At 37.2% G+C, this 18,107-nt stretch overlaps 1 protein-coding gene across 3 annotated transcripts in view; it reads right to left on the bottom strand.

Moving 5' to 3' along the window:
- Lama2 (laminin subunit alpha 2) overlaps positions 1–18,107 on the bottom strand; it is a 563,701-nt gene that overhangs the window by 410,002 nt on the left and 135,592 nt on the right. For all 3 annotated transcript variants that reach the window (XM_033763224.1, XM_033763225.1, XM_033763226.1), the window contains 2 exons: positions 17,066–17,236; positions 9,403–9,515 (listed from right to left, as the gene is read on the bottom strand). In XM_033763224.1, the coding sequence (XP_033619115.1) occupies positions 9,403–9,515; positions 17,066–17,236 (284 nt within the window). The remainder of the gene's footprint in view (positions 1–9,402; positions 9,516–17,065; positions 17,237–18,107) is intronic.

Here is an 18,107-nt window from a genome sequence, read left to right as displayed (position 1 = left end):
AACAAAAAATGAGAATAAAACACTCAACTGTTTGGAAATTAAGCACATCACTTCTACCCAACCTATGGGTCACAGAAAAAAATTATAATGGAATTTGGAAAATAATTTTCCATAAATGATAATAAAAACATAATATGTCAAACTTCTAAGATGAAGCTAAACCCACATATGAAGATAAATATGGTGGCAAACAAAAAACTGAAATAACAATGTGGTATTCAAGAAGTTAGGAAAAATGATAAAATCAAAATAATTAAAATAAAGTTAAAAATGAGACACATAAGAATTCAATGCAATATAACAATCTTACAGTAGAGAAAATCTTCCAGGCTAAACAGTTCCCATTTGAAAAAGCTAACACAATTATAAAACCCATCAAAACTGTCTAGACAAAAATAGGATTATTCAAAATTTGGAATGAAAAGGGGGCATGACCACTGATTATTTACCCTGAAAAAGATAATAGTAGTATATCATTAAAAATCCATGCCAATATAATTGAAAGTGTAGAGGGAATGGATGAATCCTTTGCAAAAGCACACCTCAACTCTACAGACAAAAGAAGAAATGAAAACTCGGAAGTCTCATATTTATAGTTGATTCTGAGTCCATTAAAAAAAAACTACCCAGAGAGAGAGAAAACCCTAGGATCAAATGGCTTCCCTAGTGAGCAGAAGAGGGAATGTGGTTATGAGCTGTGGGAAGGGGAGTGGCAGAGGGCAGGGGGCTCTTAGGGGCTGCTCGTCTGGACCTTGGCATTGGCCATGTACACAGATACACTCAGCAAACGTTCATCAGCTTTTCACCGGTTTTTCAACACTTCCGAGTATGTATTTCACTTTGATAAAAATGTTACATACACAGTTACACAGAAAACCCATGATTTATGAAAGGACAAACATCAGATCATACAACAAAACACAATTATGCACTACATATCTACAATGAGACAAATCTACATGGGAAATGGCAAAAAGGATATAATGAATAAAAGGATAGAAAATATACTTGTAAAGAGTAAAAAGTATGACGTTAGCTAAGTGAAATATTGGCAAGAAAAAGATTTTATGAAGAGGGGACTGGTAACAAATGAGGCTTTAGATTAAAACTTCAAGTAATATTAAGGAAATAATAAAAAGTGCCAAAGGTGTTACAAGAGGTTCCATGTCCATCTGATACTTTAGGATTTTTCTACATGCATATTAATTTTCATTAAAAACAGAAAATATATTGAGGTAAATAATTTTTGTTACTTGTTAGTATCACTTCATTATCTGAGCAATTCAACTGTTTTTGAGTTTATGCCAGCTTCTGTTCTGATGTTTTACATTATTTCCATCACAAATGACCTATATGTTCCCTACTTAATATGTTTTCAGTATGGAAGAGCAATAAATACTATTTACTGAGCATCGACTAAATGTGTAGCAATGTGTTAGGCTTTTTGCTTACATGATTTTACCCTTATAATAACCCTCTTCGTTACAAGATAGTAGTATTAGCTTCATTTTACAGATGACCAAATTGACGGCATGTAAAACAGGACAACTAAGGTAAAGTAATCGATACGAAGTACAATAAGTCAGAAAATGGAACTTGGGCTGTGATTATAGCTCCTTCTTTCTCTTCAGCTTCATACTGGTCAATTTTGCCTTTTGGTACTTTAGAAATAATGTTGAAAATAGGCTTTATTTATGAATCAAAACACATATACTATTCCATAACTTAAGTGTGTAGCCAGTTTCTAGAAACAAGTCTCATATAAATATATATATATGTATAAACACACATAATTATAGAAATTATAGGTATATTCATATATGTCACAAGTATGAGGTAGATACATATATAAGCATAATAATAGGTATAAGTATGAATTTAAAGTCTAAAAATAAAATCAGAAAATACATAATAGGCCACTCCAGTGATGAAAAGCTGTTGTTTTATGTTGGAAGCCATCAGGCAGCTGTGAAAATTGCCCACATTCAGTCTATTTTGAGAAATTCTACTCAGCCTTTCCATGAGAGAATTAGTATGATTTAAAATGTTAGCAGATATCTCCCACTGTCTTTTAGCAGATCTCTTCCTTATATACTTTTGTGCTGCTTTTGAAGAAACAAACCCCTAATTCATCCCACAGCTTCGAGGGTCATCTTTTAGGACGCTCATCCTGACTTGGGATCTGTACCTTCCAATGTTCACATTTTTCTGATGTTTCTGGGCTGCAGTTTATCAGCATTTAAATCAAAATATGTTTCCCAATCTTGTGTAAACAGTAGCAGGGCAGTATCATGCTTTCTTTACTCCTATTCTTACACCTACTACTTTTCCCCACTTGGAAACAATAAAGTAGCAAGAAAAATGTGGTCACAGACTTTTGCATGACAGAAGAATAGTTAGACTGATTAAAACCTCCTTTCCCAATAAAGTCACACATGTGGCAAAGTCACACTTAGAGTGACAAGGGTAACTGATGCTCAGTCCATGCTCAGAGACAGGATTCGTGGAAAGATTTGTTGCATGCTTTTTGTGCACTAAATGCTTGGTCCAAAAACTCATCGGGTGATGTTGAAAGGTGAACAGGTCACGCAGGAGGAAGTCTGGGATTGGAATGGAGTTTTATAAAAGCGACCCTGGGGTGCCCACTTGTCCCTTCTGTCTTGTGAAGCTACAGGAAGATGATCATCTACAGCCGGAAGCAGGGCCTGATGAGACCTCCAACCTGTCAACGTCTTGATCTGGAATTTGCCAGCCTCTAGAACCATCAGAAATACGTCCTGCTGCTGAGAAGCCAGTTGGTGTATGGGATGTTACTCCAACAGCTCAAACGGACTACAGTGACCCTGTTTAACCAGGGGCTTGGGAGGAGCTCCACAAATTAAAAATAAATAAATAAAACCAGCATATTTATCACGAGAAATACAATGAGATTATTCACACTTTTCTTAAATTCTCATACTGAACAAGATTACATTACACGGTGATGATTTACCTTTCTCGTTCATGTAATCATTTATTTACTGCCTTGTGAAAACTGCTCTGTATTCTGAGCAATATTCTAAGTGCTCAGAATGTGGCGATTTTTACACAAGAATTGCGTCACCTGTTGCTCATTAATATGCACAGCTTTTGTCTTCCTAAATGCACCAGTTTAAAATAAATTTAATCTCAATTTTAAAAATTCATGAAATTTCCTTTAGAAAGTGAAGATAAAGATTCATTAGAAATAATAAAACATATGCAGTCAGTTAGATGGCGGTATATTTTGCAGAGAAAACAAAGCCGGGAAGTCGTACAGTAACTGGCGGCCACTTTAAATAGTCTTCAGGAGACCTTCGTGGAAACATGACACTCCAAGAAGAACCCAACGGAGATGAGAAAACAGGACAATGTTTTGAGAGTGAGCATGCGCGTGGGCTGTGAGGGAAGTGGGCGCACGGAGAGGTCCAGGCACGGGGAGCCCATCAGAGGATCAAGAGAGGAGGGGCCAGCAGTGCATGAGGCTGGACGTGAGAGGAGCTGAGAAGGAGGTCCTGGAGGGCCTCGTGGGCATCAGGCCTTCAAGCGAACATGATGGCAAGTTAGTGGACCTGACTGTGTGCTAGTGAGACTGCACGAAGAGGAGCGCGAGCCAATGGAGACTGACCTTCTGCTCCGTATAAACGCTGAAGTTGGCCGTGGTCCTTATTCGGGATTAGAAAGTCAGAACCAGTTCACTCAGAGGGAGAGACATTTTCTATTACTGACAGACCCTCTGCGCCACTAAACAAGGTGTACCTATGTAGTACATTTGAACATACAGATTATTATCCCCTCTGCATTTTTTTTTTTTTTTTTTTTTTTTTTTTTTTTTAATTCAGCAATTTGGCAGGGATTCAAGTGCCAGGAAGAAATTCAGGGATTTGAAGAACAGCCACGTTAATTGCTTCTTTGGCAGTGTAGAAGCTTTTTAGCTTGATGTAATCTCATTTGTGTATTTTCAATTTTATTGCCTGTGTTTTGGGGCTTATTTCTGAAAATATTATTGCCGAGACTGATGTCACATAGATTTGCCCCCGTGAGTTTTTTCCTTATCATTTTAAAGCTCCAGACTTTAGTTCTTTTTGAGGGGAATTTTGTGTATGTTGGGAGGTGTCGCTCTTCACTCTTCTGCATATGGACAACCATCTTCCGACATCTTTTCTTGAAGAAACTGTCTATTCTTTGGTGTGTTCTTGGCACCTTCGGTGGAAATCAATTGAATGCAAATACGTGGATTTACTTCTGGGCTATTTCTCTTCTGTTACTCTGTGTCTTCTATGCCACTGTCATACTATTTTTATTTCTGTAGCTTCGTAGTAAACACTGAACTCAAATAGCATAATGCCTACTGCTTTATTCTTGGCGCTCAACGTTGCTTTTAACTATTCAATAACTTTTGTAGCTTCCTAGAAGCTTTAGAATTTTTTTTCCTATGAAAAACATCATCGGAATTTTATCAGAGATCTCGGGATTGGGCATGCGCATTTTAACAATATAATTTTTCCAATCTGTGCACACAGGATGTGGTCCCATTTATTTACATCGTTTTCACTTTCCTTCATTTATGTTTTATATACTTAGTATACAGGCTTGGTTAACTTATTTCTAACATTTTATTTTATTTTTTGATGTCATTCTAAGTAGTGCTCTTTTGATTTTTCTTGAGTAATTCCTTGATAGTACATGAAATGCTACTGATGTTTCGTGTTCATTTTGTAACTTGCATCTTTGCTGAATTTATGAGTTCTAACAGTTTTTCCTGAAGGTTTTCTGTATGTAAACTATCACATCAAGTGTTAGCGGGTCGTTTGAGATTTTTATTTGATTTGACGCAGATGCTTACTGTTATTAACTTTCTTCTTGCATTTGTTTCTGCTGCATTTCCTAAATTTTGGTATACTTTAACTATTGTTCTTTTTGGGGTATCTCAAGATATTTTTAAAGTTCTTAATTTGTTTCCTTGACCTATTGGTTGTTCCAGAGCATTTTGTTCAATAACATGCATTTGAAAGTACTTTAAAATTTGACCTTCAACAACAGTTCCTTTCTACAGGAATAAGTAAGAGGGTTGTGAAAAAAATAAAAAAGAATTTCATATGAGAGAATAATGATCTTTCAGTAAAAAAAATTAATCACTCAATACATTTAAGTGAAAGAAAAGTTAAAGTATTTCACTGTATTTCATGCTGTATTAATAGATATAAATTCAACCACTACATTAATGATTCTAGGTTTTAAGAAAAATATCATCTATGCTATCCACATAGATTATAAAAGTATAATAATATGTATATAGATTCATCCTCCTTCTAAATATAACCCATTCTCCTAAATATAATTCCTGTTTAAAATTGTCAAACATTCTACTAAATATGTCTACACTGAGGAATGAAACAATTAGGTTGAAAACGTGATCTCAGGAAGAGAAGTGGACTGCTGTAAACTGAAAGAGACTCCTACAGGTAAGCATAAGTAATTCCACAGCATTCCTGAATTATCCGGAAGTGACTACGGCTTCAATATGTGCTAAAAAAAAAAAAGAAAAGTCTACTAAAAAGCTGATCCTCTGTGTTTCCTGTCTTATACTGATCAATTTTCCCCTTAAACAAGTCAAAGTGCAGGACTGAATGTCCATATTAAAAAATTCATTAAATGAGGTAAGACATTGTACTATTCTCATGATATCTTAAAAAATTGTTTTTCGTACCGGGGATTGAACTCAGGACCTTGTACTTGTGAGGCAGGCAGCAGCACCACTGAGCTAAATCCCCAGCTTCTCATGAGAGCTTGTTGGAAAGAGACTGAAATAGAAAGTTTTGCACATTTTACTATTCTTTGAGAGCCTGTTATTATCTTTGAAATTGCTGCTTGTTTTTATTTGCTATTTTATTGCTTTTTTGTGTATATATCACTGGGACATTTAAGCTCCTACTTAAGTTTATGTTCATTCTAGGTCCCAATAATGACTATAATTGCCAGATGGAATTTAATTATCGTACTGCTATTATCATTATTTCAAATTTCTTGCCATGATATTGTGATATTTATTCTGTTACTCTAGATGTTGAAGCACAGCATGATTAAACCATCTATTCAAGATATGTTTGAGTAAATAGAATTTGGAAAAGTTAATAATCTCTTCGTAATAAATGTCTAAGAACAATCTGCTTATAAAACAAGAAACTACTTTCTTCTGAAAAAGCAATTGTATTTTCCTAGTGGTTATTTTGAATGTTAAAATGGGAAAGAAATTGCCCAGTATAATCTGTAATGACTGTTGTTTATATTTAAGGTAGTAATTAATTAAGAGTAGAGGAGTCAAGAATATATCAATGAAAACACTTGCACAAGTCAAATATCACAATCTCAAAATAAAAAAAAAACTAATAAATGGTCAAACTCTTGCTGAAGCAATGACAAACAAACATTTAGTGATATTTGCCTATTCCTTACAACAATACTTTCCTTGACTCCAAGCTGGATAATCCCTAATACCCTCTTTTTCACGCTGGAAGTAGAAAGATAGAAGTCATGCCATTTTAGAGGCATAATAACTGTGTACTAGAAAATGAGAGGCCTAGTCCCATTTTATAACAACACACATGTTGGTTACATTCTCCCCTATAAGACAAGAAAATATGGTGAGGTGTTTATTTAACCCAAACCATATATGTATTCCTTGAAAATATAGTTAACAAAAATTCTTGTAAGTTCCCTAGGATTGCTGTCAGAAAATGCTTTTTTATAGCTTGAGTTTCATAGTCTGAGTTTGGGATTTATGTTGTTGAAATTCATGCCCCACTGTACTAAGCTTTGTAAGGGAAACTGAGTCCCTTAACTTTTCCTAGTCTTGGTGTTCATCTACTATTAAATACCAGCTGCCTTATAGGGTTATTGTATAAGTAACATCATAAAGGAAGTCCACATTTGCTGCTGCTAAAGCACTATTAGAATGTCCCTTCCTACAGATTTGCTCCATAGCTGAGTAAGTACGTCCACAGTTTAGGATTCCAAAATCCAAAGCCAAATCAGAAATGTGAAGCTTCTTTTGGTCTAATGAATTGCATCAAAAATTTTTCTTATAAAACCTGCTTCAATTCATACATAATTCACTGAATTAAAGTCCCGACTCCAGTAAAAATAAGCATTTGTTCCAAGACCTGTCATGTAAAGGTACAAGATTCCAATAATGAATATAGCTATAATGTATACCTAAAATGTACCAGTCAACTCAATGAGGAAAAAAAAAAAGAAAGAAAGAAGCATTTGTTTCATTGTGTAGATGATCTTTTTCCCTTATTTTAAACCCATGGTAGGCTGATGAGCAAGAAGGAGGTGAAGTCAAAAGTAAATAAGGATTCGGGTAGGCACCAAACAATAAAATAAGACTCTGAGCACTCAGTCTGTATAACAATTCCGTTTGGTAGATTCCAGCCGTGAGAGTCATGTAGACCTTGATTCTGCATAGAATTCTACCACGCATGCTGATAACTCAACTATAAAAGATCCCTGAAATACACACTCATTTCAAGGCTCCTTGGGAAGAAGGAAAAACAGAAAAACAAATCCACATAATTTTAAAGATACCACATAGGAATGGATAAGTGCAGATGCAAAGCAAATTCAAGAAATTATAACTGCATTTCCTGAAATTATTGCCCTTCAGGTGAACGCTTGGACTTACTAAATTAATGACAGATAAATCAGAGAGAAATGATTTAGCGAAGACTAAATGGTGATTGCACCATCCAACTGTAAATCAGAAAGAAAATATCCTGCTGTGTTTGATAACAAATAAATAATGTGGTCAAGCTCAAGGGACAGCTTAAGTGATTTGTACAAATGATATTAATAATTGACACTCTGGCTCCATGCGCAATCTGAAAGAATAAGCAGAGAGTAAACCAGAGCCATAAACTATCACTGTTTATTGATTCCCTATCCCAGGAGATGGCCTGAGTCGATGGGCAGCAGACTCACCCTTGACTGGAAAGGCAGACGTGCAGTGATCACATGAAAGAAGAGGACTGCTGTGATCGGTAAGGGCCCAAGCTGCCTCCATCCAGGAGGGATGAAGTCCATTTTGAGGCTGGAATCCTCAGGGAATCCATGCACAGGATTAATTGACCTAAAGCATGACTGATCAGTGTGGGGCTGTGCCTCACCATTCCGCCACGGTGTGCCGAGAATTTGTGGGAAACATCATCACCTCTGGGTTGACATTCAACTGCTGTACATCAGCAGAGGTGGAAATAAATCCACACGACTTGGGATTTAGCTGAAGCCCTGAGCCCTTTATGCCACCCAGTTTTTCAGGTCCTGCGGAGCCTCAGCTTGCTCACTCAGCTCTCTCTGGTTCTCATCAAAAGAGACCAAGGCCTGGAGCATGGAGGGAGTGCTCCCAGGTCTGGGGTCACCAGCTGGTGCTTCTCCTTCCTACAGAAACCTTTGAAAACCATGACATGGACAGTAGGAGATATGTCATTATCTTAGCCAATCCTCTTGCCCCACTTCTAAGCACTCTTATTACTCTGTCTCAACACTGGTCCAGAGAAAAGTGGCTCAGTGTGTTTCCGATACGAGTGCCAGAGCATGAAAGAAAAATAGGCTGAATCAAAGAGGTCATCTCCGTTCAATGTCTCTCGTCTCAGCCTTTGGCCAATTAAACTTTATATTTAGAATAACTACAAAATATGGGAACATTTTTTCAATTTCCACCCTCAACCCACTTGAAGGTCTCACTAATTTGGGGTGATGGTAACTCTTAATTAATAACTTCAGGCTGGCCTGACCATTACAAATAGAAAGAAGAAAATTAAGCATAGAAGGCACCCAGGCCTGTGGAACACAAGCTCTGACTTCCAACATCAATTTTATCTAACTACAAGGCTTGTTACCTTGTTTGGTGGCCCTCATTTAATTTGAGACTCAACTGTCACAGCTTGCTCAACTCAGTAATGAGAGGCAATTTACTCAAGAGCCTTGTTATCCAGGAACGTTTCAGTGCATACCCCATCAGCAGAGAGAGAATACTGTCATGTTTTAAAAGTTAAAATTGGCCCTGTTTTCTTCCTATAAGATTTTGTTGATCCATATTTTCATCATTAACTCCACATAGTTCCTGTAGATTAAGCTCCAAGTTCATTTCTAAACCATTCACACGGAGGCATTTTACTTGTTTTAGAAATAAATGCAAAATACTTTAAAATAATTATATACCCAATAAAAAGACCCCTTTGCCTTATATCAAGAAAATAAAAGAGAGAAATAAGAAAGTGTCTATATATATTTGTGTGTATTTTCAACTAGAAGCTACTGACTAAACAGATAACAAATGCAAGATACAGTTTCAAAAGTGGAAAATGATAAGAGGTGCCATACCTGCTGTAAATCCAGGGTAACTGTCACATAATGGTATTCGATTCCATTCTTTATACTGGGGCTCTGCCACCAAGAGTTCTTTCCATCGATAGCATTTGTAATTGGATGTCTCTCTGTAAGTCAGCAGTTGCGTGACAAAGGAGGAGAAAAAAGCATCTGATTAGTTTATAGTTATTTCTGCAAAGAAGAAATGCAAAAGTAAGTTAAAACAATCCTCCTGTGGATATCAAACATTAGTAAGACAGCAAGGCATATATTCAACTGAATTTCCTTTAATGACATTTTTTTCCATAGCACTGCTCATTGAAGTAGGAAATAGCTAGATGCTAAGACTTCCAACCATCAACAAAATTGGGCAACTTTAAAGATAAGTATAGAAATTAAGTGTGAAGAAATAATATTGAAATCCAATTGATGTGTCAATCATTCCTTAAAGCAAAAACTCTTCTGAGACAGCTCTAGTATGCCATCAACTTTGTTAACAGATGCACAGCATCCTGGATTGTAGTTGAAGTGCATGTGAAGATTTGCTCTGTGACACATTCTTTATTATCAAGACTCGGGCAATCCAACAGGTATCTGGATTTAATATAAAATGCTGTCACACTCCTCCTATGGGATTTTCTTTTTTTTCCCCAACAAGTCTTTAACTTGCTATGTTTCTACCACTATTGTAAAATATAATGAAAGAAACTCTACGGCTTTTATCCAAAGTTAGCCTGGGCCCAAAATCAGTGACTCTAGACTAGGAAGGTATCTAAACAATAAGGACGAAGAAACAAAAACCCCAGCCAACCCAAAAAACACAGGTCCTCTCTCACCCATCTTCCAGACAGATGAGAAGAGGACTTGTGAGAAGCAAAAGGGAGACCAGATATAGGAAAGTATGTGAGGACAAGCACCAGGGACCCTACAGTCCTTGGCTAGAGCACCCTTCCTTTTCACAAGCCTCAGAAGGTGGATTCCCCTCTTCTGCAGCTCAGCTCCCCCATCCCACGACAGTGGCCACTACCTTTGGTTCCCTCTCATTGATTTACATCTTTTATATTTGCTTCTCATTTGCAAGCAACAAAATTTCTATTTCTTTTCTCCTCATCTCAGTCCCAATAGGCCTAGCCTGCAGATGGGGGAGGATGGCTGGAGTACAGGTCTTGTTGATGTCTCTATTCTATTCCCTGGGCTGCCATGAACATGTATCCAAATTCCTTACAGCTCATTAGAAAGTTAGCATAGGGCTGGGCGTGGTGGTGCACGCCTGTAATCCCAGCACTTGGGAAGATGAGGCAGGAGGATCACTGTGAGTTCGAAACCAGCCTGGGTTACATAGTGAGTTCCAGGTCAGTCTCAACTACATAGAGAGACCCTGTCTCAAAAAACAAAACAAACAAACAAACAAAAAAAGGCTGTCCAGAAAGTTAGCACATTTGCCCTTAGAAATGCACACTGAGTGGAGCTGAGCTTGCCTGGTCTCTTCTGTTCATTATGGTTTAAGTAGTCTTTAGGGCATCAGTCTTGAGAACCTGTAGAAAACTAATTCCCTGGGAAAAAGCTTTCAAAGGAGTGGTCTGTGAATAACCTTTGGATTAGGGTGTAATGCTGTTTTGTAATTTTAAAACGGCCTCAAGTAACGAACAGATCAGATCACTAAGAGGACTAATCATGGGCTCTCAATTTGCCTACATAATTCAATAATTCAGACATACACCTGAATGATGATGATATACGCTAAGAGTTAACGAGCACACGATTCATTAATACATTTTGCAGTACATGGTTCTTATATTCATGACAGGGAGTTGGAACATGCACAAAGCACATCTTAGTTCTTTTTTTGTCTCCTTTCACAGAATCTGGAAACGAGGACCTGGCAGATGAGAAGCTGACTACTTCTTCTGTCTTCAGCACGCAGTGTTTAAACATACCATGGACCAGTCCTTTAAATTCTGTGACACCCTAGAAACAGGAAGAAACATTTGCCACTCATAGCAGTGGTTTCCAGATTCCTAACTTTAGGAACTGTAAGATTTCAACAAAATGCTCATGAGAGATTTCTGGAATTGATATGAATCCTAGTTTTTGATTTTCTCTCATAAGAGTAACCCCCAATCTATGTTTACTACCATTTGAGATAGCATAACTTATATTTCAAAAATGAATGCACATTTAGAATCCAACCAGAGATTTTTAAAAAGCCATAGTAATCAGAATAAAGGACAATTCTTTAGAATATATTCTTTTTATTTCTGTTTAAAATATAGACTGCTATTCTCATTTATTTTATTTGCCACTGACCAGCAAAAACATCTTGAATGGGAAGCCTTTACTCACAGACTAACCAATGATCATTGCAACTATTAATAATCTGGCCTTTATTGTACACATATGTGAAATAAATTAGACATCTGTTCAAGATGTACACCATTCTGAGTCTTAACTAGAGAAAATTCACACTGAATAAAAATTTTGAAAATAATAAAAATCAAGCAAAACTTAGTTCCCCATGCAATGATCCTGACATTAAATAAAATCATCTTTAAAAGAAAATATTTTATTACAAATTGAATATTCATTACATTTGCCATTTTAGATATGTGATATCTTTATTTATATATTAATTTTATTTTAAAAATCTGCTATAGTCTTTAACCAAATACGTAAAATCTATATTTTTGACTTCTGGTATATTTAAAATCTAAATATTGACATAAATGCATAGGAAAAGATAACATTGCATTTTCATTGGTAAACTTTTGATTTAAAAAACAGCTGGATAGACCTTATTCTATATCAAATCTTATCTCACTAACAGTTCACTGAGCTGGGGCATCCTGTCTCATTTTGAAAAGTGAAACTGCTGAGTATTTTAAAAATTACTTTGGATAAATTCAGTAGAAGTCAGGAAAGGTGTTGTCTTTATAAGGACAGCAAATACCAGAAGCATAATGAAATATCAAAAAAGTGTTCCTGGTGGTGTGAGTGGGGTATGAAATTGGCACATTCAGAATCAGAGTAAGAGAAATATCGCTGGCATCACTTATGATGAAAAGTAAATATCACAGCTAACATTTCCCAAACATTGTCCTGAATGTTCCACAAAATCTGCATATTTAATATATAAGAGAAACACCCCCCCGAAACACACAGTCACATTACCAAATGGAATTCATGGCTTTTAGGAAATTGAGAGAGAAGCTAATTAGAAATTTTGATATTTGCCACCTCAGGTCAAATTGATAAGAGAATTAGTCATGAAAAGAAAACAGGGAGATGAATCAACAATTAACCACAGTCTCCATTATAAAAATTTAATCATCATTAATTTGCAAATACTAATTGTTGGCAGAGTTCCTCTTTTAAAAGGAGATAGAAATGTATAATATCCTCAACAGGGACAAGCTACACAAGTCAATCCATTGGCTCACTACATTTGAAACTGGCTAGGGAATCACAGGTAAACCTTTCGTTCTGTTGGGTTTTGATTGGAAGCACAATCTATTAACATAAATTCAAGTTTCATTCTGTTGTATGATAATTAAGTGTAGACATTCTAGATTGATTCTAGAAGCTCATTAAATTTGTGGAATTTTTATCCTTTATAGCTTCAACTTTTATGAAAATATATTCATGTGATTTACTGCTAGATTTTAATTATTGTGGGGTTCTATTCTTTCTAGGTTTTCAGTGCCAAAACATGATTTTGAAATTTAATGAATCAGTTCATTTAAAAATAAAGTAAATTGAGGCTATGGAGAGTTTAAAACCCACTATAAGTAAGCAAACATTGGGAAACATATGTGTCATGTTTTAGTGAAACAATTAATTCACTCTATGCCTGTATTGATCCACTTTGCTGTTGTTGGGACAATATCGCTGATGTTGACAATATAAGTGCAGAGCGGTTATTGAGGCTCACGGTTTTAGAGGTTTCAGTCCATGGTGGGCTGGTTTCAAGGCAGAGACACCACTGCAGAAGGGTGTGAGAGAGGAAAGCTACTCAATTTATGGTTGCCAAGAAGCAGAGTAGACTGGACAGAGAAATATAGGGAGGGGCCAGGGACAAGATACAGTCCTCTAGGTCGTACCTCCATGACCCACTTCTCCCAGCTGGCCGACCTCTTCACAGACCATTCAGTTATAGAATAGGTCTTTGACTCAATTTGGTAGGTACATCTTATCAATTTTTCCAATCAAGAATCTCCACTCCATTATTTATTTCCTTTCCAGTCTTTGCATTATTCTGCCTGACTGTGATAGTATACATTTACTTCCTTTTCTCCTTTTTCTTTGTATAACTACATTTATGTATGTGTATTTCTATGAATATACACTCATATTACAATAAATTCTACAATATACATGATCATATTTAACATTTAGTATGTGTATTACTTTATAAATGTTATATACGTACTGTGTATGTATATACATATGTTGTTTAATATATTTTGCTGTTTCTATTCTGTTTCCCTCCTATCCCTCCTAAGCACACAGCTACCCATTCTTACCATCTCCCCACCCAACATTCCCCTAACGCTATGTTCATGCTTGAAATCATTGATGGCACCAGGCCTTCAACTGGCAGTAGGTTCTCTCCATCTGAGTATATCTTCTTTTCTAATGAATCTAAAACCCATATCTATCAATTCATTTTTTTATAATCTTGCTTTAATTTCCTTGTCATCTTATTCTCCTTTCTCTGGGATACTCCCAGGATCAGTCCAGATATTTTCTACTTCTATTGTACTCCACCTGCAACGCTCATCTTATCCTCACCTAGCTCAAACATCTCTTCTAACTCTGCTAAAAAGAAAATCTAAATTTCTGCCTCTTTCCCTGAGAAAATAACCTAGGCTCAGAGTTTAACAAGGAAGTCTGGATCACTGAATAATTTCTTACCAATCATTCTCTTCTATTTACTCTCCCTACTTTCTCTACTACACCATTTACTCTCCCTTCTTTCTGATCATGTCAGTTAAAAGGTACGAAATCTCATGATTTAAGCCTTTTCACCTGCACTTACTGATCCATCTATTTTTACCTCAAGAGAAACCTCATCTCCATTGTCTTGTGTTTTCCTCTCAGAATCTAATCCCACTCAGATGCCTCTCATCTTTGGAAACCTTCCCAGCACCATATTCTCCTTTACCAATGTCCCCTATGCTCTTTGCACCAGGGATACATGAAGAAATATTGCTACCCTCTCCTCTTTCTCCTACTTCGATATTAGTCAACTCTTTCATGTGGATTTTGCCTTCAGCAACCCACTGACTGCTTTAACAAGATGACCCAGTGATTCCTATATTGTCAAATTCAGGGAAACCTATAGTATATGTGTCTCGCTCAGTAATTTATAAGCGCTCAACAGTGTTGGTTACTCTTTCTTCCTGAAAATTCTTTCCTTCCTTACATACTTCATGCCTCTTTCTGATATCTTTCCTTGAATGCTGTCTTTCTTCCTCTTCTTCCTGGATTCCATTTCATACTTTTCTTAAGCTTGTAATGTTTTCCCGGGGCTTTGACACAGGTCCTTTGCTCTCATGATTCCATACAAAGAATAACAAAACACAGAATTTGTGCACCACACACCTCTCCTGCACCTGTACCACAGCAGGCTTTAACCAGTCATTCCTACGGGTTCCTGATGGTGGCCACCTTTGGTGTCTTAACTTTTTGCTAACATTTGTGATATGCAACACCTCTCATTGAATCACAGAAGCACCAATCTATAATGTTATTAATATAACATCTTAAATACTTTAATTTCTGTGTCCCTCAATTAACCACAATAAAGGATATTATGTATTGTTCCTCTTATCTGGCTCTAAGAAAAAATGAACAATGCTTCCAATTATTTTTTAGGTTATTGAAATATGCTAATTTTGAGAGAAACCTTTATTTTATAAATTTTACATTAAAAGAGAGAAAAGCAACTATGCAATATCAGAATGAGGGACACATTTCATTGTAACTTTGTCCAAATGCATAGGACATTGACAACCAAGTGTGAGTCCTAATATGAACTTTGGGTGGTGATGATATGTCAGTGTAGGGTTTTCAGCTGTTAAAACGTTATCAGTCCAGGGGCTGGGGATTTAGCTCAGGGGTTCTGCTGCCTGCCTCATGAACACAAGGACCCAAGTTCGATCCCCAGTACCAAAAATAAATAAATAAATAAAATGTTATTAGTCCAGAGGGGGATATTGGTAACGGAAGAGGTCCTATATCTGTTGATACAGGGGTATATGCAAAATCTGTGTAGCTTCTTAATTTTCTTGGTCTAAAAGTTATTCTATCAAAGAGAGAAAAGATAAGAAAAACTAACCAAATTTTAAATCAATATAAATTATGAATCTTTAGTCCTATTATAACTTGCCACAATGGCTATTAGATATTCATTTTATCTTCTATGTAAGATACATGAATATAGAGAGATGATGCGTATGATAATTTTCTAATGTACATCTCTAAATTTATTTAGTGCCTTTTTTTGGGGGGGTGGTTTGAGACAGGGTCTCACTATGTAGTTGAGACTGACATGGAACTCACTGTGTAGCCCAGGCTGGTCTCGAACTCACAGCAATCCTCCTGCCTCAGCCTCCCGAGTGCTGGGATTACAGACGTGCACCACCATGCCCGGCTTAGTACCATTCTTCTTGTTGCATGTTAAACTCAAATTCAAATTCTTTATGTGTTAAATTAAATCACTTAGAGTTCTCCGAATAAATCTTGCTATTTCATACTTTCAAGGTTTATGTACGTTATTCCTTGTATAATGGCCTTACATCGATTAGTCTAACTTGTACTCTCTCTCGGCATATGGTTCACCTTTTCCCCAGAAGCCTGTGATGATTTGTCATTTACATAGACTTCCCTATCACTCAATTTAAAACTGAATAAATGTATGACAAGTCCAAACTTCCTGTGTGGGCCTTTCTCCCTGAAGCACTCCTGTTCCTTACAAGGCCCTCCACAGTGTGTGCATGGCCTTTAACAGTGGACTCAGCTCTGCTCTGCTCTTTGACAATTTAGTTCTAGCTTTTTCTAACTACTTCTAGCTCCCTGAGTAAGATTTCTATTTATTCTGAGCTCTCCTCCTGACACTCCTTCTTTCTTTCCTGCCTTCACCTTTTTACCTACTCTGCTATTTATCCTTGATTGTCAACGTAGTTCTAACTTCCAGTGAGCCTGTACCTCCACCAGGAGTGAATCTGTGACCCTCTTCTCTCTCCCCCAGGATCCCATGAACCTGCCACATGAAACAGCGAAAGGCAGCTTCTTGCCCATGCGTTCCCTCATGGATGCCAAGAACCAAGCCTATCCCTCTTGGGTCTTGAATGAAGGACCTGGCACATAGGCAACTGACAAACAGCTGAAGCCCAGAGAATAAACACACCTTTAAATGCCCTTCCTGGAGTCAGTAAACCTCATGCCTGTGCCGGGCTTTGGCTAGAGAGTCTTCTCCAACCACTGTGCCTGGTACAGGTGAGGAGCTCCCAGCCTGACATGTGTTGAGGGACTCTGGGGTCATAAAGAGACTCAATGAAAGAAAAGTTCTAGGAATTCTTAGGATCGCCAGCTCTCTGAATGGAATGCAACTTGGCCTCACAATCTCTTCTCCGTTGCAGATCCTACCCAGTGCCATAAATTTATGTAAAATACATACGGCTGGGGTTGCTGCTGTTCTGATTGCAGATCCGGCACTGGGGATTCCTCACGGGCTGCCCGGGGACGTGCTCCACCAGCTTGCAGTACATTTCGGGGCCTCGTTCTCCACAGGTCGCATTGGTCGTGATGAGCGCGTTGGAAGCAAGATTCAGGACAGCAGGGAATAAACCTGGAAAAGATGGACGAGAGACGTGTGTGAGCCAGACACAAAATCAGGATTTTGCTCCATTTTATTTCATGTATTTGTTAATTACTATTACTGTTTTTCTTTGTTTGCTTTTGGGGTTCAAGACTGGGCCTTGCTCTTTAATCCATTCTACCAGCCCTCCTGCTTCAGTCTCCCAATGCTGGGACTGGAAGCAGGCGCCACCATGCCTGCCTCTTCGATTTTGCTGTATTTTAAAATATAATTAAAGTAGCTATTTTTCAGAGCATTAATTAATCCAAAATGAAGCAATTAGAGGTACTTAAATATCTGACTTCATTCAGTGTACCACATAAATACTACACGTAGTCAGAGGGAATTTTTCTTTTTTCTGGGTCTTAAAAATGGAACCTTTGGCTATATTCTTAATTTTTAAAGTCTAACTCATTAGCGAGGAAGTATTTTCTCAGACACTTTAAATTTTTTTCACATTATTAATAAAAGACGCTCTGAATCCGATCCTTCCATCCTCAATTTTAGCTATTTTATATTCAGTATTAAACTAAAATCACAAATAAAATTTTTGAACAACGATGTACCTCTTCACCGTCAATTTACACTCTAATTATCACTTATATAAATAGTTGTCATAATACCCCTCTATTCACATTTGAGAAAATACAGAACAATGCAAGGTTTTGGAAACTCATTCTCTACTGCCGCTGGTACTGCTTCACTGTACACACGGCCATGTCTCTCCAGAAACGCGTCCCCGCAACAGTCGATGGCCTTGCGCCATAAATTATTTCTTAGAAACGTAAAGGTGCTTGGCTTCCAAACAGGGGTCCTCTCTCAGATGCCCTTCTCCTGTAGGGGTGGAGAGGCTTTGGGTACC

This window comes from Fukomys damarensis, unplaced genomic scaffold (genome assembly GCF_012274545.1).
Source record: "Fukomys damarensis isolate Sample0158 unplaced genomic scaffold, DMR_v1.0_HiC HiC_scaffold_14, whole genome shotgun sequence".
In the NCBI taxonomy this organism is placed as follows: domain Eukaryota; kingdom Metazoa; phylum Chordata; class Mammalia; order Rodentia; family Bathyergidae; genus Fukomys; species Fukomys damarensis.
This window is presented reverse-complemented; position numbering and strand designations above follow the sequence as displayed.